The sequence below is a fragment of the Tursiops truncatus genome, chromosome 5, assembly GCF_011762595.2.
Source record: "Tursiops truncatus isolate mTurTru1 chromosome 5, mTurTru1.mat.Y, whole genome shotgun sequence".
Classification (NCBI taxonomy): domain Eukaryota; kingdom Metazoa; phylum Chordata; class Mammalia; order Artiodactyla; family Delphinidae; genus Tursiops; species Tursiops truncatus.
In genome coordinates, this window is record NC_047038.1 from 18,567,253 (window position 1) to 18,589,464 (window position 22,212).

The 22,212-nt window shown below is 35.9% G+C and overlaps 1 protein-coding gene across 8 annotated transcripts in view; it reads right to left on the bottom strand.

Moving 5' to 3' along the window:
• Positions 1–22,212, bottom strand: part of AFG2A (AFG2 AAA ATPase homolog A) — a 356,296-nt gene that overhangs the window by 308,071 nt on the left and 26,013 nt on the right. For all 8 annotated transcript variants that reach the window (XR_012331875.1, XM_033856703.2, XM_073804854.1 and 5 more), the window contains exon 10: positions 4,686–4,840. Coding sequence is in view for 7 of the 8 variants with exons in the window: in XM_033856703.2 (XP_033712594.1) it covers positions 4,686–4,840 (155 nt within the window). In the remaining variant the exon portion in view is untranslated. The remainder of the gene's footprint in view (positions 1–4,685; positions 4,841–22,212) is intronic.

Consider the following 22,212-nt stretch of genomic DNA (forward strand, 5'->3'; position numbering starts at 1 on the left):
ATTTAAATAATGACATTTGGTAGACACTCAATTTGACCACCAACTACCTCTAAGTTTAACCTGGATCCAAGACTGCAGACGGGTTTGGGGCTACACAGGTAGTCCTGAGGCTCTGCCTGCAGTTCACTTTACAAAAGTGGGTTCATGTGAAAGTAGAGTCCTATTTTTTTAATTGGCTTTTGGCTTATTCTGAACCAAAGGTCCAAATTCTGAAAACTGCAATCCAAAGGTAATATCAAAAGTGTACAGATGGGGCTTCCCTGGTGGCGCAGTGGTTGAGAGTCCGCCTGCCGATGCAGGGGACGCGGGTTCGTGCCCCGGTCCGGGAAGATCCCACATGCCGCGGAGCGGCTGGGCCCGTGAGCCATGGCCGCTGAGCCTGCGCGTCCGGAGCCTGTGCTCCGCAACGGGAGAGGCCACAACAGTGAGAGGCCCACGTACCGCAAAAAAAAAAAAAAAATAAAGAAAGAAAGCAACATGTTCTGCATAAAATATAAAGGATTACTGTATATCCTTCCAGACTAGACAGCTTAACACTATTATAGACATCTGTATTCCAAAACTGTTAAATTCACTAACAGTAGTAAATTCACTAAAGAAATTAGTTGCTTTATAAAATATGAAAAATATGAAGAATGTTTCATGAGGGTAATAATGGCCTATATTGTACTTTGGTACAGAAGAAGGATGATACACTCTTTTCAAAATATTTTTCAAATATCTGAAATTGACCACCTAATATGTTTTTTCATGAAAATTATAGTTATTTGCTCATTTATTCAACAAAGACTGATTGGACATCTATTGTGTGCTAGTCCTATGCTAAGTATTAAGGATAAAAATAAAAAGTAAGAACCTCTGGTCTTATGGAACTTCAAATTCATTTAAAAGCCATCCAGATATACCCTTGATCTAAAAATTTAACATTTTTATAGGGAGGAGAAGAGACATAACTGATAGCTACCTTTCATTTTCTTTTTAAATCTCTATTCATCTAAAACTTATCCAGTATTATTCCTTGTAATAAAGAACTTTTCAGTGAAGAAAATAATCTAGTGGAAAGTAAAAAGAGAAAAGGACTAAAGTGAAAATAAAATGAGATTTTGCTTAAGTTCTTTGCAATTTTACATTTTTATCACATGATTAAAAATTAGAACCTTTCTGGGGTAAAAAAAAGAAAACGATATTTGTCACAAACTTTAAAAATCACATATTTTAGTCTGGTAATTCCACTTCATCAAAATCAAAAATGCAAAGATTTGGACACAAATATGTTTATAACTATATGAGAGAAAAATAAAAAAAAAACCCTAAATATCTGAGAATGGAAGAAAGATAAAACAATTACAGTTTATCAACATAACAGTCTATTATGCTGTCAATAAAAAGATGTTTGCCAAGAAATTTTAGAGTAGAACATTTATCATATAACTTTAAATGATAAAAGCAGAACATAAAACTATATATATCCTAAAATTAACTATATTAAAATACCTATATGCACAGAAGAAAATCTATAAAATTCTAAAAAATCTATTGGAACTGTGACAAAATATTAATAGTTATCTCTGGGTGAAAAACTGAAATTTCACAATGCATATTAGCATATTCAAAGATTCTAAGGATTCCTCAAGTAAAGAAATATATTTGACTTTCATCACCGATTAATTGTAAAATACATTTGACTTTTAACACACCAATTGGTATAATCACCAATTCAGAAAGTCCAAAAAAAGGAAACATTACATTTAAGTAAGTGGCTAACACTTGTGGTCTCCTGAAATTAATAATGCACTATATTATAATTGGCAACATTCCAACCTTAAGACATTTCTTTCAAACTTTAGCAAGTGTGATTTAGAAGGTTTAATTTCACACACTAAAATCTTTTCTCAAAAGATGCTGAATGCTCACTTTGCTATTAAAAAAAAAGCCTGCAATTAACTAGCTACTTTAAACAGATTTTCTATAGCAAAATAAACATTAAATCTTCTGCAGAAATAATTTGGAGATATTTTTGTAGGTGTAATAGCCAGAAATCAGAAGAGTGAACTTTAGGAATCCAATTACAGAAATGTTGACTTCTCAGGAAAATTTTTACAATCTGAAGTGAGCATGAAAAGCAATGTAAGAAAGTCCTCTGACCAAGGCTAATCACTTTGGAGCTCATGAGTAACATCATAGTACACCATGGACTTAGACCAAATAATGAAACGCCAAATGGAAAATGGCACAAGTCCATGGATTGTAAATACTGTACCAAACGAAAATAAAGGAAAAACTCTTTCATTACAGCAATTAAAAGTGCAGTTGTAGTACCAGTTCCTATGATGAATAAATCAGTTCAGCAGTTCTAAGAGTGGACAGCCACTGTTTAAACACATTCTTCATTGGCAATAACTTTAAGTTTAAAAGCTGCCTGTAGGTTTCCTTAGCTCCTAAACTTTTTTAATCACTAAAATGTTTTGGGATGGTGCAGTTGGTTATAACCCTATCCCCTGAAATTTTCACATGAGGCATTTAATGATTAGGTGTCTACCTGACCCATTATATTATGTTACAGTACCCAATAAAATACAGATAAATACTGCAAATATTCATACCAATATCGGTATTCATACCAATCAATGTCCCCGAACTTTAGACCATAAGTTCCAAAGAACTGAAGTTTCTACTAACCCAACATCAATCTTTCTTCATTCTATAATTCCATTTGTCAAATTATTCATACGAAATGAGCATGTTCTGCTACAGAGCTTCTGAAAAACCCCAAAGTTGAGCTTTCAGTAGTAAATTTGAAAATGTTTCAAAAAGAATTCAAAATCACATTAAGCAGCCTAAACTAGCAGTTAGTCCTTGGGAATGTTCTTATCTCCAGGGTACTGTTTCCCAGCCTAAACTTACAAAACAACTGTGTTCTATAAGAAGCTAACAAGTGCCTGCTTCACTTAGCTTTTGCTAATGACCATAAAATTTAGTGGCTCAAAATAACTTTATTATTTCTGACAATTCTGAGGGTTAACTGGTTTCTCCTGGTTGGGGCAAACTTTGATTGGAGTGGGATAGTCTAGCATGGCATCACATGTCTGACAATTGGTGATGACTAGAATGAGGGGATCTCAACTAGGAGGGCTCATCCCTGTTCACACAGTGTCTCATCCTCCAGGAAGCTAGTACAGATTTCTTAACAAAGCTAATGCAATGGCAAAGACCAGCAAGAGGAGGCAAGCCCTAAGCGCTTTCAAGCCGGCTTGCATTATGGCTGCTAACACTCCACTGGCCAAAGCAAGTTACATGGCCAAGTGCAGATTCAAGGATGGAAAACTTGACTCCCTAGCGTTTAGAGTAGGAGCTACAAGACTGCAGTGCAAAAGGGCAAACACAGTGAAGGGAAGAATTTGTGGTCATTTTTTGCAATCTACCACACTGCAAAATGCTGCAAGTCTCTGCTCCACGTGGTCCATGGTGAAATAAGTTTAAATAACAGCTCTCTTTTGACACTTCAAAATACATATTGACATATTACAATATAATATAATGCAGAACACACTGCCAATGCTTTTTTCAATGTTCATTTTCTAAAAATATTAATATATTCAAAGAAAACTATAAAGCCATCCCCCACCCCCGAATATTAGGCCCATGTGTGTCACAGGTGACGTAACAGGCGGTCCATGCATAAAAGGTAACTTCTGTTGCCCTTGTGGTGATCTCACTGAAAACTCTGCAGAGACAGTCAATGATGAAGTATATGTAAAAGAACCCAAGGAAACATCAAGCATCATTAGTAGAAAGTATCATAACTAGAAGATTTTTTTTGTTCTAAAATTAGCCTAGTTGACATTTTCTGGTAAAACTAAACATGGAATTAGTATACAACCCAGTAACTGTACTACACTTGGGTATTTGTTCCAGAGAAATAAAAACTTATATTCACACAATACCTGTAGAAAAATGTTTATAGAAGCTTTATTCATAATAGCCCCAAACTGGAAACAAGCCAGATGTCCTTCAACTGGTGAATGGTTAAACAAACCGTTGTACACATATACCATGGAATACTACTCAGCAAAAGAAAGGAACAAACTATTGATATAAAACAACTTGAATGAATCACCAGGGAATTACAGTAAGTGAAAAAAACTAATCCTAAACAATTATATAATGTATAATTCCATTTATATAACACTTCTGAAATGACAGAATTTTGGAAATGGATGCATGAACAAGGTGGGTGTAGTTATGAAAGGGCAAAGCAAGGGATTATTGTGGTGATGGAAATCCTCAGTATCTCGATTCTGGTGATGGATACACAAAACTTTACATGTAATAACACTGCACAGAACTAAACACACAGACACAGACACACACGTACACATAAATGAGTACAGGCAACACTGGGGAAATCTGCAAAAGATCGATGATTCTATCAATATCCTGCTTGTGATATTGTATTATAGTTTTGTAAGATGTTACCATAGCGGGAGGGACTGGGTAAAGGATACATACGCTCTCCCTAAAGTATTTCTTACAACTGTACTAAATCTACAATTATCTCCATAAAAATTTCAATTAAAAAAAATTTTTTTTAAGTTTAGCTTAGGAAGGTAGTTTTCCCGGGGTCTTAGTTTCTTTCAGAGTTTAATTCAAACAGTGTGGCTAGCATGAGGGTACAAATGACTTACATTTGGGACATCAATTGCTACCTCCCTCATGGCACTGGGCCTGATGTCATTCATCCCCTGCAAGAAATCTTTCAGAGTAATCTTCACCAATCCAGCCATCTTGCTGTCAGGGAGGTTAGGGTGTTTCCTCAAAACTCTCCTCAAGGCATGAAGACCTGTAAAGAGAAAAGAAACACAAGCTTTGTCTTCCACCTCATAAATACACACTGAACCATTACCAATAAAAATAATAACAAAAAACCCAAAGCTCATGCATATTATAACATTTAAAATTTTGTGTGCTTGTGCACGTGCGTGCGTGCGTGTACAGTGGCGGGAGGGTGGGGAGGGAGAAGGGATAATGTGGGGGATGAAGGCAAAAATCTAAATGCTTAGTTTTGGTGGTAAAAATATGACAAACTGCTATGAAATATGAAAAGACAGATATTTTACATATGTGAAATAAAATTTACAAAACAACTTCTGCAAAAAAGACCATAAAGGTTTGTCAAAATAATCTGTTTGGAGAATTTCTTTGAAAAGAGTAAAATATTAAACCAGTAACATACCTTTCGCCCTGCCCTTTTTGTTAATACACACAAACCAGAGTTACAAGTTTTTTAAGTTATTGGCAGAACATCTTGAAGGAAATGTTCAGTTGGCAGTTAGAAATGTGGTTTTGGAATTCAAGACAGAATCAAACTTCAGAGTTATGTATATACACACGAGATCTGATATTATAGGAGTAGAAGAGACCTATAAAAGGGAAGCTAGAGGGATCAGGGATGGAAGAATGAGGGTTGACGTCTCAATCTTAGGGAAGTCGATCATTTGAGGAGTATAGGAACAAACGATGGTTTAGGCAGAGATAGAGAAGTAGAATCAGAATAGTAAAATACCACAAAGCCAAAAAGATGATCAACCAAGTCAAATTTAGAGAGATGCAAAATAACTTAAAAGAGATCATGCTGACCTAAAACATTACCTACGTTAGGTTCTTTGTTTTTGCTGTTTGCTTGGAGTTTAAGCACTGATAGGACTGAATGCCCCAAGCCATCCTCCCATCCAAGTTCCCAGATTTAGAGCCCCTTTATCTATGACAAAGACCTCTAGTCTAGAGGGCAGCAAAGTCCCTATGTGTTCTTTGCCTGAGGGTATTTTGTAATGAAGTGCTATATTTGTGTTCTAGTACACAGTGAAGTTCCACTTCGAAGAATTTTAGTCTCAGAGACCTCTTAGAAATCCAGTCTGAATAACTGAACTTGCCCTGGGACACCAACAAGCTCCATCATTTTTAATGTCTTTTGTCTAAAATGTTATGCCTCAGTGAATTTTTACTAAATTTAAATACCATAATTGTCATCTTACTTGCCTTCATTTATTTGAACTTTGAAACAGAAGCATTGGTTCAAGGAAGGAAAACACAAACTGCCCCAAACAGAGGTTTGGATATCTTTGACTACTAAGGAAAAACAGTGAATAATACACCACTCAGAAAATAGATCCACAGTAATCTTTCCCAAGGAAAGCTATCATTGCAAGTCTAATATTCATGGAGGTCTCCAAGACAGTAGGTTAACCAGAAAAAAAGCTACAAAAAAGGAAACTGAAGATATATGTAAAAAGATCATTATTTTCTATGGAAAATTTCTTAGGCCATACTCTGCAATCTGAAATCTATGCCACTTATTTAAGTCTATCTTACAAATACCTATATGGTTTTCTGCCTTCCAAAAATGTTGAAAGATAATTCTTCACATCTCTCACATTTCTGCTTATCTTTCCAGCAGAAGCACTGCCTCTGTTCAGACTATCTTTTCAAGGATGTCTGTGTACAGGAAGACAGAGTGTCTCCCTCCAAAGCAAAGGGCAGATATGCTTACTGCCCATTTCAAAAGATTAAGGTTCCCTAAGCTCAAGGTTCTCCTGTAATGCCACCTCATAAGGACTCAGATGTCACCCAGCCCTTTTTGTATCTCTTTGTGAGAAGTGAGGCTCCGGGAGCTGGTGCAAATGCTGCTTCTCTGGCTACTTCTGTTGCTGTAAGTAGTAGTCTATCCTTTGACTCTGACGCAGGAATACTGTGTCTTCTGAAAGCACTTGTGAAACTTGTTAAATTGCAAGTAGGGTAAAATCGCAAACCTTCACAGTTCTTGACATGAAAATAAAAGTTTACTTTAAACTAGGTTGTTTCACTGCCCAACATACCTTTCAAATGGTGCAATCATAAAAAACTAAATAAATAAATCCTCAGTAATAAGGCACTGTGTTGTATTAGACAGCACCTTGGTGACCTGAAAGAATTAAAGCAGTTCTAAAAAATCTTACATAAATGGAAGTGATCAAAAGACCAAAAGAATCTAACACTTCATGTCCCAAATGGCTATCTGGCAATACTTGTCAATATTTCTAATTTAGACCAGATACCTTACTCCTACCAGTACTGATATACTAGAAACTGAAACAAAGGAAGTGGTCTAATAATTTTCCCACATTTACGTCACAAGGCATAAAGTGGGACAATAAAGGAGACCGATTATTTTCATTTGAGAAAGGGATTTGGAAAGAGCAGCAGCCACTCATGAGGCAGGGACTGGCAGCCTACTGAGCTGGGGACAGCCCTGCCTCCAAGTAAGTCAGAAAGGGAAAGACAAATACCATATGATACCACTTATATGTGGAATCTAAAATATGACACAAATGAACCTGTCTATGAAACAGAATCACGGAAATAGAGAACAGACTGGTGGTTGCCAAGGGTGAGGAGGTTAGGAGAGGGATGGAGTGGAAGGCTGGGGTTAGCAGATGTAGGCTTTTATACAGTAAGTCCCCTACACACAAACCTTCAAGTTTCGAACTTTCAAAGATACGAACATGCATTTGCACGTCTAATCACGTAAGTCTGTTCACGTGTCTGGAATACACTGTAACATGCATGCATCCTCTACAACAGGTTGAGCTTTTGTGTACTTTACTGTAGAGTACTGTATAGCAGCCGTCCCCAAACGTTTTGGCACCAGAGACTGGTTTCGTGGAAGACAATTTTTCCACAGACCGGTGGGGGGTTGGGGGGGATATGGTTCAGGCAGTAATGCAAGCGATGGGGAGCAGCAGATGAAGATTTGCTTGCTTGCCTGCCGCTCGCCTCCTGTTGTGCAGCCCAGTTCCGGGACCCCTGCTGTATAGAGTACAGTAGTACAGTATCTTTATTTCAAGCCCAGGATGTTGGGAAGCAAGTGTGAAAGCAGCGGTGATATAGGTGGTACTGCTAAGAAACGCCAAGCAATAACGATGGAAACAAAAGTGAAAATAATTGAGAGTGGAACGACAACAGGAAGAATAAGAAACTGAAGAACCGAAGAGATTCACGACACAGGAAATGGCAAGGGGATTTTCTTTATTTGAGGAGGCACTGTTAGTTTTTGAGGCACAGGACGCAAACATAGAACAGTACAGGAAGGTTGCAGCCGCCATTCAGAATGCAATCCAGTGCTACCGTGTCATCTATGACAAGAAAAAAAAGAGCTACTACCCGGACGTCGATCCTTCAGCTCTGACATCTCCCACCTCCTCTCCCTCCTCTAGTCAGTAACTCTTCTTGCCTGTTCACTCAGTGCCAGCCCCTGTATGCCAGCTGTTGTACTCTACTACCGTACTTTTCAAGGTACTGTACTGTAAGACTAAAAATGTTTTATTTTTTGTGTGTTTGTTTTTTATGTATTATTTGTGTGAAAAGTATTATAAATCTATTACAGTACAGTACTATATAGCTGATTGTGTTAGTTGGGTACGTAGACTAACTTTGTTGGACTTACAAACAAAATGGACTTACGAATGGGCTCTCGGAATGGTACTCATTTGTATGTAGGGGCCTTACTGTATATGGAATGGATAAGTAGCAAAGTCCTACTGTATGGCACAGAGAACTATGTTCAATATCCTATGATAAACCATAATGGAAAAGAATATTTTTTAAAAAGTGTATATATATATATATGTATAACTGAATCACTCTACTGTACAGCAGAAGTTAACACAACACTGTAAATCAACTATACTTCGATTAAAAAAAACAAAACTGTGTCTTCTGCAAGCACCCTTAGCAGTCAGCCTCACCAAAACAGAAGGACCCATGCAGCTCATGTAGGGCTCACACCTTACACCCTAGAGTGACCAGGGTCCCCAACCCCTGGGCTGGGGGCTGTTAGGAACCAGGCTGCAGAGCAGGAGGTGAGTACCAGGCGAGCGAGCAAAGCTTCATCTGCCACTCCCCATCGCTCGCATTACCGCCTGAACCATCCCTCCCCCCTACCACACGCGAAAAAATTATCTTCCAAGAAACCAGTCCCTGGTGCCAAAAAGGTTGGGGACCACTGCCCTAGAGCATATAGCTCTAGTGACCAGAGGGGAGTGTGCTGCTGGGCCCCATAGAATGTCACCTACAAAAGGCCACTTCTCCAAAATCAGCCAACATAACTGACCTACCCAACACAGAAAAAAAAACACAGCAAAATCTGCAAAATGAGGAGACAGAGGAATATGTTCCAAATAAAGGAACAAGACAAAGGACTCAGAAAAAGGGCTAAACAAAGGGGAGATAAGCAAGCTACTCAGTAGAGAGTTCAAGGTAATAATCGTAAAGATGCTCAGCGAACACAGAATGGATGAACACAGTGAAAATTTTAACAGAGAGAAAATATAATGAAGAAAACAAAGGTAAAGAATACAATAACTGGGGACTTCCCTGGTGGCACAGTGGTTAAGAATCCACCTGCTAATGCAGGGGACACAAGTTTGATCCCTGGTCTGGGAGGATCCCACATGCCGCAGAGCAACCAGGCCCGTGAGCTACAACTACTGAACCTGCGCTCTAGAGCCCACAAGCCACAACTACTGAGCCTGCGTGCCAAAACTACTGAAGCCCGCACGTCTAGAGCTGGTGCTCCACAACAAGAGGAGCCACCGCAACAAGAAGCCCATGCACCACAATGAAGAGTAGTACCCACTCGCCACAACTAGAGGAAGCCTGCACGCAGCAACGAAGACCCAATGCAGCCAAAAATAAATAAATAAAATAAATTTGTAAAAAAAAAAAGAATACAATAATTGATAAAATCCAATATATACAAACAGCTCATAAAAATCAAAGAATATATATGTACACACACACACTCACAAACACACATACACACACAAACACAGGAATATTATTCCACCATAAAAAAGAAAGAAATACTGCCATTTGCATCAACGTGGATGGACCTAGAGAATATTATGCATAGTGAAACAACTCAGACAGAAAGAGACAAATACTATATGACATCACTTACATATGGAATCGAAAAAATAATACAAATGAATGTATAAACAAAACAGAATGAGACTTAGACACAGAAAACAAACCTGTGGTTACCAAAGGTGAGAGGGAAGTGGGGTGGGACAAATTAGGGGTATGGGCTTAACAGATACAAACTACTATATACAAAATAGATAAGCAACAATGATTTACTATACAGCACAGGAAAGTACACCTATTAACTTATAATAACCTATAATGGAATATAAACTGAAAAAAGACTGAATCATTATGTTATATCTGAAATTAACACAACACTGTATTATAAATCAACTATACTTCAAAAAAAAAGAATACAATAACTAAAGTAAAAGATATGCTAGAAGGAATCAACAGTAGATTACATGATACAGAAGAATGCATCAGCAAACTGGAAGACAGAGTAGTGGAAATCACCATGTTCTAAATAGTTGGGACCTAGAGAAAAGCTGCAAGAATAGTTTTGCCTCCCCTGGCCAATAAAGCCGAGGACTATTCTTTAAATAAAGTAAAAGATCTGCCCAAGAAGAGCTTCTAATGAAGTACTGGAATCAACAAGAGAAGCTGAACAGAGGCTGTGATAACTCCAGAGCTCACGATACCCATGCAGAGGTAGCAGGGAGGGGAGGGCAATCAGGATGGAATAGCACACAAAATCATTCTACTTATTTCTCATAATTCTTTTCTTCTTCCATTCATTTCTGTCTAATCTTTATTAAATCTGTTTTTTAGGGTTTATTATTTTTTTAATACTAATGCACAGCTTTTTATTTCTCAACCTTTCTTCATTTCTAACATAAGAATTTCAGGTTGTAAATTTCCCTGTAAGAATTCCTTTAGCCACATACCACAGATTTTGATCATTCAATTCCAAATAGCTTTTTATTTGCATATTACAGTTCAACCAATAATTTATTTAAAATATTCTAATTTCCAAACTGTGAAGGTTTTTTTTTTTTTGCAGTATGCGGGCCTCTCACTGTTGTGGCCTCTCCCGTTGCGGAGCACAGGCTCCGGACGCGCAGGCTCAGCGGCCACGGCTCACGGGTCCAGCTGCTCCGCGGCATGTGGGATCTTCCCGGACCGGAGCACGAACCCGCGTGCCCTGCATCGGCAGGCGGACTCTCAACCACTGCGCCACCAGGGAAGCCCCGTGAAGGTTTTTTAACTGACTGAATTTAATTTAGAGAACAAGGTTTGTATGAAATGAATTTTTCGAATGGCAAATTCATAAACATTCTCTACCTGTTTGAATATGTATATATGTTATTGGTTCAGTGTTCCAAATACATATCCATTACATCAAGCTTCTTGATAGTGTTCTTCAAACCTTCTCTATCCTCAACGATTGAGAGAGATGTGTTAGAACTCACTAAAATGGTTGTTCTGTTCATTTCTCCTTGTAGTTACAGATATTTTTGTTTTATGTTTCAAAGCTACCCTGTCAAGTACATCAGATTTAAAAGTTATAACTTCCCAGTGAACTGAATGTTTTATCAATATACGGTAGTCATCCTTATCTTAAGGAATAAGTTTTGCATTAAAATTATTCTAATCCTTACCACTTCCTTTTCTTGCTTTCTTTGAGACTCAATCTTTTGTGTTTTTCACATTCCATTTTGCCTTCTATTTAGTTTTAAAGTTATACACTCTCTATTATTTTAATGGTTATACTAAAAATGTTAACATACATATTTAAGTATAGTTAATCAAAGTAAAGTTAATCATGAGGCTGCAAGGAAATTAATAGGTAAGCCAGTGACATAGATCTCCACATTATTCTTCCGCAGACAAGGTTTTTTAACAGCCAGAATGAACGTTTGTTTTTTTTATCTCTACCATGTCATTATTTCCTCCATTCTATATTTTATTTGCATCTACTTTTCTCTTTCACCAAAAACTTCCACTAGTGTGGTTCTGTCTCTTGAATGGACCTTGGTCTGACTTCATAATCTTAAAAATCTTGTCAAAGAATGAGATTATTTTAAACTTTGCTGTTTTGTTCTCAAGTCTATTGACTCTACCCTTAACATTTTAAATTTCTTTCATGTTTGGGCTCACTGTATTGCTCTTTTCCAATTACCTGAGTTGAATGCATTTATTTTTAACCCTTCCTGTTTCCTGATAACTGTTTTTGTTATAATTCCCTCTTAGATAAAATCTAAAACAGTGTTTTTACTACCATTCTATTCTTAACATTTAGTTCCTTATATAATTTCTTTTGCAGCTCACACAGAGATTATATGAGCATTATGTAACTTAGTTTTCAGTTGTACCAGTTACTAAATTATTGACTTTCAGCTCCAAAACCATACTTCTAAACTTGGTTTTGTGATACTTGGGGCTGAGACTCTGCAAACTACACTTTGGCTCCATGGTAGGCTTTGCCAATGATAGAGCAAAGCTCTAGAGAGAGACTGCAGATGAAGGGGAGAGAAGAGACTAACTCTTTACTTCTGTGGGCTTCCTGTCTGTCTGCTATTCCTGTGACCACCACTCTAGCAACCCCTAAGAGACATCAGCACCAACCCACCAGTGCCACATTCTCAGAGGTCTGAGCCAGCCTTCAAAATATCAGGCAGTTCTTCAGAGGTCTGAGTTCTAGATTTTAGAAATCCCAACCTCTTTCCTTTGTTTCCCCAGCCTTACAGGTGATAGTAGCTTCTCAGTTAGTAATTTTATAATTTGTTATGAATGCTTTATAGTAAATTCTCTCTACAAAATGAGTGGTAGAGGTTCTATCTCCTAACTGGATCATGACACAAATAACAATCATATGGAATTTTTAAGAAATATCCTTTTTTCCCATTATAATGCAGACTGAGGTGTTTCTTTTTTAATAAATTTATTTTATTTATTTATTTATATTTTTGGCTGCGTTGGGTCTTCACTGCTGCACGCAGGAGTTTCCCTAGTTGTGGCGAGTGGGGGCTACTCTTTGTTGCGGTGCACGGCCTTCTCATTGCAGTGGTTTCTCTTGTTGTGGAGACAGGCTCTAGGTGTGCGGGCTTCAGTACCTGTGGCTCGCGGGCTCTAGAGCGCAGCCTCAGTAGTTGTAGCACACAGGCTTAGCTGCTCTGGGGCATGTGGGATCTTCCCCGACCAGGGATCGAACCCGTGTCCCCTGCATTGGCAGGAGGATTCTTAACCATTGCGCCACCAGGGAAGTCCCCCAGACTGAGGTTTTTATAAGTGAGAGCAAAACTACCCAAACATTTTAAGAGGCTAATATAACCTAGACTCCAAAACCAAATATGAACAAGAAAAAAATGCCTTTTACTTACAGACATGGGACAAAAGTTCTAAATAAAATATTAGCTGACTAAATCTAACGGTGCATTAAAAATTAGATTTCACAATCAAATAGAGTTTATCTCAGAAATGAAAGGCCAGTTCATCAAAAAACCTAACTCACCACATTATTGAGATTATATAATTATTTTTACTAATGCAGAAAAAATATTTGATAAGATTCAACATCCATTTATAATGATAAAAGTAATGCAAAATACTCTTAGCAAAGTGTACTTAAGACTACATTCCAGAAATCTTTAGCAAATATTACACTTGATGAAAAAACTTTATATGCAGTCTCTTCAAAACTGTCAACAAGACAAGGACGCCACTATCACTACTACTGGATAATTCAATTGTACAGTCCCTGGCAATTAAGAATAGAAAAAATGAGACTGAGAAAGAGCCAAAAGGATGGAAAGAAATAAAACTGCCATTATTTGCATATGACAATAATTTACCCAGAAAAGCCAAAAAAAAACTATTAGAATTATGAGATAAGCAAGGTAGACAACCTGCAAAAAATAATCAATATAAGCTTTTTCCACACCAAGAAAAGCAATTCTAAAATATAGTAAGAAAAAAAGATACCATTCACAACAATGACAAAAATAATAAAGTATATAGGAATTTTCCTAACCAAAAACATAACACCCCTATGGAGACAATTCTAATAAAGAGGAAAATATGAACACAAGGGAGACATCCCATATTCTTGAATGGGATGACAATACAACAAAAACATCGATTATATTCAAAATAATCTATGTATTGTAAATGTGACCGCAGTCAAAATGTCAGTTGTGTATTTTTGCTAAATTAGAACAAACTTTCCCTAAAAATATGCTGTGGAATAAAGGTCTATACATAACTAACTCAACAGTAATGCAAATAAATAAGATTTACCTTACTGGATATTAAGATATAATTAATAGTATTAAATATGTGTTTAAAAGTTGTAAGACTATACAGACCACACTGAGACAGAATAGAGTTCAGAGATAATCCATACATGTATAATATTAATATCTGATAAATTTACAATAATATATCATAAATCAATGAGGAAAGGACAGGCTATTTAGTAGCTGGAAAATGAATAATAGGAAAATTGGTTCATTGTGTAGATCCCTAGCACTGGGTCTCTAATGATCTTTTCTGGTAGACAACATTACATACATGTTGTCACACTTCATTGCTGGAGGATTTTTAAAATGTCCTGTGTGACTCCACAGGGAGAGGACTCTTGGAAGCTTATGCCTATTTTTTTTCCACACTTTGCGCTATGTGCCTTGGGCTGCTTCTGCTTGGTATCATTTCATTGAAATAAATCAAGACCATGAATACAACTATATGCTGAGTCCTGTGATGACTCCTAGTGGGGCATCAAACTTAGTGGTTTGTTACAGGGACCACCAAATATGTAGACAAATATAAATGAATAATAATTGAATAAAACACTAATAATAGTGTTTTTGCAGTAAAGAGAATCAAAGTGTTCCCAAACTGTTTGCACTTTTCTTGCATTAGTCTCTAGTAAGCCAAGGAGACATATTGTAGTATGTAAGATAAATACTAAAAGATGAGTAAAATACATAACTAAAAAGATAACCATAAGATGAGGAAGTAACAAAAATACTTGACTATTCCAAGAGAAGACAGTAAAAAAGATGAAAAAACATACAAGTGGGACAAATAGAAGGTAAATTAAACCTAAGTATTTAAGATATTACCCTAAATATAAACGTATCATGTACTTGAATTAAAAGACTGACAGCATCAGATAGATGAAAAAAATAAAACCCAAATTTGTGCTGTTTACAAGAGTCATATTCTGAAATATAAAAATACAGAAAGGTTGAAAGTAAAATAGAAAAAGGGTACCATGCATGTAAAAGGAAAATAGTGCATCTATATCTACTATCAAATAGACTTTAAGAGGTATTACTAGACATTTCAGGATGATAAAAGGGTCCGTTCACCAAGAATACATAAAATTCTAATACATGCCTAGTAAAAAAGGCTCAAAGTATAAACAGCAAAATTAAGCAGAACTAAAAGGAGAAACAGACAAATTTGCAGCCTTACTTGCAGATTTTAACACACTTCCCTCAGTAACAAAAACAAACAAAAAATATATATGTAGAAGTTATAAAAATAAAATTAACTCACCTATCTTAATTGGCATATATACAAAACAATAAATATCCAAAATAGTAAAATATCCATGCTTTCAAGGGTACCTGGAAGGAGTACCAAAACTGACCACAGGGTGGGACACAAAGCAGCTCTCCACAGATTTCAAGGATTGAAATCATAATGTTTATGTTCTCTGATTACATGAGACTTAATAGCAAAATCAGTAACAAAAAGATACCAAAAATACAAACATCTGGAAATTAACCAATACATTTCCAAATAATTCATGGTCAAAAAAAAAAATCCAATGAAAATTGTTAAGTTTTTCAACTGAATAATAATGAAAATATAACATGAAAATTTGTGGGATGCTACTAAAGCTGTACTTAAAGGGACAATGACAGGCATAATGCACATATTAGGGAAGAATAAAGGGTGAAAGTCAATGAGGTGCTCATCTTATAAAACAAAGAATAAAATAAACCAAAAACAAATAAACAAAACAAAACAGTGGGAAGGAAATAATGAAGATAGGAACAGAAATTAATGAAATGGAAAACTAATGTGCAATTAAAAAAACAAATCAATAAAGCCAAAGGTTTATTTTCTGAAAAGGCTAATAGAGATAAATCTCTGGCAAGACGAATCAGGGAAATGTGAGAAAAGACACACATTACCAACATCAGGAAGCAAAAATGACTACTGAATGGTCTACACTACGGAACCCACAGGCCATTGAAAAGATAATAAGAGGATATCAGGAATAACCTTATACCAAATAACTCAAAAATTTAGATGAAATGAACCAATTTCTAGGGGGGAAAAAAAGCTTATCAAAACAAAGTACATAATTGAATATTCCAATAGCTATTAAATTCATTATGTAATTAAAACCTTTCCAAAAAGAAAATTCTAAACATAGATGGCTTCATTGGTTAATGTTACAAAGTAGTTAAGTATGACTATAACACTAAGCTTACAAAAACTCTTGCAGAGAAAAAAAGAGGCCAAGATAATTCCCAACTTGATTCATGAGGCCAGCATAACCCTGTTCCTCAAATATTAAAAGGACATTACAAGAAAACTGCAGACTGGTATCTCTCCTGAACATAGGTGCAAATATCCTAAACAAAACATCAGCAAAAATATCAATATGTAAATAAAGGATTATACGTCATGACAAGATGGCTATATTCCAAGAATGTAAAGTTAGCTTAACATTTGAAAATCAATCAACATCATGTTCCACACTAATAGAATAAAGAAGAGAATATGATTATCTCAATAGACCCAGAAAAGGAATGTCATAAAAATCAATATCATTAATTATAAAAACTAGGAACAGATGGAAATTTTGTTACTCTATCGTATTAGCTACAAAAAAACAAAGAGCAAATATAATTCTTAATAGTAAAAGGTTAAAAATTTTCTCCCTAGGATCAAGAATGAGATAAGGATAAGTACTGTTATCACTTCTATTAAATACTATGTTAAAGATCCTAACCACTACAACAAGGCAAGAAAAAGAAGTGTAGAGGTTAAAAGGAATGAAAACTGTCATTATTTGCAGATTGTATACACAGAAAACTTTAACATGACTACATACATAAAAACTCAACCAATTTCCATACACACTATTAAAATTAATATGTGAATTTAGCAAGGTAGGTAGACACAAAGTCAATACATAAGAGTTTAGTTTTTCCAGATACCAACAAACACAATTAAAGTGAAACTTTACAAGATGCCATTTATAACTGCATTAAAAAAAAACTTAGAATTAAAAAATAACTGCATTAAAAAAATACCTTAGAATAAATCTAATGAACATTATGCAAGACTAAGTTCTTCACTTAAAACTATAAAACTTTGAGAGAAATTAAAGACCTAAAATAAATGAAGGGATCTACCACATGGTAGATAACTTGTAGATATTAACTTTCTAATTCTCCCTAAATTGATCAAGAGATTTAATAATTCCAATCTAAATCCAATTTTGTTTTGTCTTGGAGGGGAGGGAGTCTGGCAAGCTGATTTTTAAAGTTCTAAGCAAATGCAAAGGCCCAAGAATAGTCAAGACAATCTTGAGGAAGAAGAAAAAAGGTGCACTTACCCAAGGCTTAAGTGATTAAAGATATTTCAGTATTTTGCACAAGGATACAGAGATCAATGAAACAGAACAGAGAATTCAGAACAAACCCAAACTCTTGATTTATGACAAAGGTTAGTTAACAATGCAGAGCAAGAAGAATGGTCATTTCATTAACTAGTGCTGGTACAACTCATTATCTACATGGAAAAAAGTGAAATAATCATAGATAGTAATGTAAAAGGAAAGATAATAAAGCATCTTTAAATGAAAGAAGATAATATAAAATAAAATATTCACAATTGTGGAATTTACAGATTTCTTAAACATGATAAAAAAAAATCACTATCCATAAAGAAAAATGTTGATAACTTGGTTCATTATATTTATATGTTATAATAAATGTATATGGTTACAAACTTCTATTCCTCAAAGACACTGTAAAGAGAGTAATTATTTTTTTAAAAGCAACACAATAGAAAAATTGAACAGATATCTGAATAGGCATGTCACGAAGGAGGATATCTAAATGCGCAATACATATATAAAAAAGTATTCAACTCAGTCTTCAGAGAAATAAAAACACAATGAAATACTGTTAAAAACCCACCAAATTCTGGCAAGAATGAGAAGAAACTGGAATTTTCACACATCACTAGTGGAAGAGGAAATTGAAGCAATCACCACAGAAAACTTTTGGCAGTATTTACTAACAACAACACACACACATATTCTATAACCTGATAATTCCACACCTAGATATAAAGCAAACAGAAATGTGTACATCTGTGCACCAAAAAAAATATGTGCAAGAATACCGATGGCATCATTACTCACAATATTTATACAATAAAATATAGCAATAAAAATGAACTAATGCTACAACTGAATAAAATGATGAAGCTCTCAAACCATAATATGAGAGAAAGAAGACAGCACAAAACAGGCTGAACTAGTCTATGGTGTTAGAAGCCAGAAAGAGTGGTTGCCTTTTGTGCTGAGATGAAGAGTAGTGGCTGGGAGAGAATCTGATGGAAGTTCTAGGGCACTAATAATGCTTTATATATATAATGCTTTATATCTGGTTATATATACTTTTGGAAAATGCATGGATCTTATAGTTTTTACACTTTTCTATACATGTTATACTTCAGAAAGAAGTTTATTAAAAAATAGAATACATAAAAAATGAAGTGAAAGGGAAAAAACGTATAAACAAAGCCACTATAAACAAGGTAGAAAAGAACAGGACTTGAGGAGAGACGAGCATTCCCTATGTTAATGAATCTGCAAGTATTTTTTACAGAATAGTTCTCAATGAGAGAATCACTATTCTGTACCTGTGTTACTTACTTGCCAATTCAGTACAATTCATATTTAAGCAAAGCAAATAGTAAAATAAAATATCATGTCATGAAGCCACTGAGAAGAGATATTCACTGACTATAAGTTACTCTTTCACAGGTACTCTTCTTCAATATTAGTTCTATTCATTCATTCAAAATATTAACTTAGAAACTCCTAGACATAGTTAATTCATTCAACAATGTACTGAGCTCTTTTTCTAGAGTACAAAAGAGCAAGAAGGCAGATAAACCTCTCATAGTGCTAACAGTCTAAAAGAGAAGACATATGATAACAAGTTATTATTATATACTGTGCCAAGTATTATGACATGGAAAGAACAAAGTGGCATAAAAACATGTCAGGGACATCTAACTCAGTTTAGTAGGATTAGTGACAGTTTAGAGTTAGATAACCCTCACAGAAATCATTTAGTATATTCCTTTATTTCACAAATGAAGAGAGACTAAAACATGTATACAAGCTAAACTAGTTAGACCTGAAAAATGAGTTGATGTTAAACTGCTAATATGGGAATTGAGGCCAAAGAGGCAGCAGAGTATTCAAGGCAGAGAGAACAGCATATATAAAGGCCTAGGGGGGCTTCCCTGGTGACGCAGTGGTTGAGAGTCCGCCTGCCGATGCAGGGGACACGGGTTCGTGCCCCGGTCCGGGAAGATCCCACATGCCGCGGAGCGGCTGGACCCGTGAGCCATGGCCGCTGAGCCTGCACGTCCGGAGCCTGTGCTCCGCAACGGGAGAGGCCATAACAGTGAGAGGCCCGCGTACCACAAAAAAAAAAAAAAAAAAAGGCCTAGGGACAAGAATGAGCATAACACTTCAGAGATGATGCATCCCTGAAGAACAGTAAAAGACAAAATCTCTGTCCTTAAAGAGTTCACACTTAGAAATATGAAAGAACATGTTTTAAATAAACCTAAATCCATCTCTATTCGTTTGTAGATAATGTGAGAAGATGAAGTATGGCACACTGTCAGAAAGGGAAAAAGAAAATAAGGAAGATTACAGATTTGCAAAAGCTGTAAAAACATAACAAGGATACTGGAAATTCCTACCAGAGCCCTTCAGATTCTTTCTCAGTATGAGGTTCTATGATTCTAGACGCTGTACAGAGGTACTGTATTTTATACAAATGCTATTCTTGAAAATAACGTAAGTTGAAACAGAATTTATATGAATTAAATGTATATCAGAGCTTATAAAGTTAAAGATCCTTGGAGCTATCATATTAATGCAAACAACCCTCCATGGTCCTAGATCTGCCACTAGCTCAGATGTCACCTGACATATAAAACTTAGCTCCTCTGGCCATCAGTTATGTCATTTATTAAATGGAAAGATTAAAATATATCAGTATTTTCTCTAAATTATTTTCAGCTTTACTTTTTTATTTTTATTTTTTTGGAAAAGGTAGTCTTTTTAGTAACTGCTTTTGTCACCAGGTTAAGTCATGCAGTTACAAAGTAGTTAGAAATTTCTGAAAGGATATTATTGTTACAAAAAGAAAAGCTCGGGCTTCCCTGGTGGCTCAGGGGTTGAGAACCCGCCTGCCGATGCAGGGGACACGAGTTCGTGCCCCGGTCCGGGAGGATCCCACATGCCACGGAGTGGCTGGGCCCGTGAGCCATGGCCGCTGAGCCTGCGCATCCGGAGCCTGCGCTCTGCAACGGGAGAGGCCACAGCAGTGAGAGGCCCACGTACCGCAAAAAAAAAAAAAAAAAAAAGAAAAGCTCATTCTTACATAAATAATATCTAGTACTTCACTGGGACACTACTGTTCAAAAGGCCCTGGCCAAACAACTCCCAAACAAAACAACCCCAGGTTGTTTCCAGCCCATTGGGAATGAAGCCATGTGCAGAAAATTCTATGATGCTAAGCTTAAATTACTGGACATCACCATTCCTCAGGAGGCCATACTAGAATCTATGGCAAGAAATTAAATTTTTAAAAATATACATATTTTTATAAACCAGAAGTAAACAATTAACTAGAGGAGCAAACGGACACATGTACATCATCAAGGAATACAGCTTAGGGCAAGCAATCTATAACATTTCCTTTCATTGCTAAGTTTAATTTTTAAAATGTAAACAAAAACAGAACCAATAAAACTATGTTAAGAAACACAGCGTTGAAACAAAAAAACAGGTGTAGCTAATTAAATGTGTCATTTTGCTTTCATTATTTTATGTTCTAATGATCTCAAAAGTTTTGAAATGGGAAACAAGTTGCAACGAAGAGAACAAAAGACAAAATGCCCCAGGCAAGCCTAATGCCAACACATTCTTTCCGGTATATGACATGTTCTCCTCAAGCCCCACATCACTATCCAGATATAATCACTTCTAGACAAGAGCAATTACTCTAAATTCATGCTCTTCAAGACCATCTGCTCCATATTCAATCAACAAACATCTTGCTCCATGCATATGGCATCCTACAATTTTATACTTAATGCTTGCTAAATAATGATGTTATTTTTTGAGCATGCAATTAAGTTCCTTCCTTAGAAACTAAAATTCATCACAGGAGTAATAATGTTTTTTAGAATTATTATCTACCCTACAGACAATTATATAAAGAAGTAACATGAAACACGGGCATCTGGATCTCAGATTTGAGTTGTAAAAGTTAGGCATAAAATTTCTGAATAGTATATTCAGGCAAATGAAGACTGAAAGCAACTATAAAAATCTAAGTCTCTCTTTTTAAAATATACTTTCCTCAAAATATCAGAGTTCCAGAAATGTTTTATCTGGAGTCTTTACTCTCCCTCAACTCAGTATTAAGTATAGACAAGGTGATAAGTATTACCTGATATATCACTGGGAGAGTTCCATTTCTCACTCCTTATTCATAGAAAAGAAATTAAACAGAATACTCTCAAAGAGGGTATTGTGGTTCTTGCGTTATTTATATTACAAATGATTGGTATAACTTAGACTGACTGCAGAAGCCAGGTCTATTACGAATCCCCTATCACTTTTAAAAATTGCTTTTAAAAGTAATAGCACTATGGAAAGCACACTGGTCTCAAGACCTGAATCTTGGGCCAAGACTTCACTAACTGCTTGAGCTTGGATGGATCACACAGTCTGTACTCATCTGTGAAATAAGGGAATATACTAAATGATTTCTGATAGGGTCTTCTAGTTCTAAAATGACAGAATTAATTCACTTCACCAGTCCCAGGTTTTAACAAACTTTCCTAAAAATACAGCTTATGGTATCAAAATTTTAATATCAAATTATCTATTACCTGGCTTACCAACCCTATTAAAATGCAGAGTTAGGGGCTTCCCTGGTGGCGCAGTGGTTGAGAGTC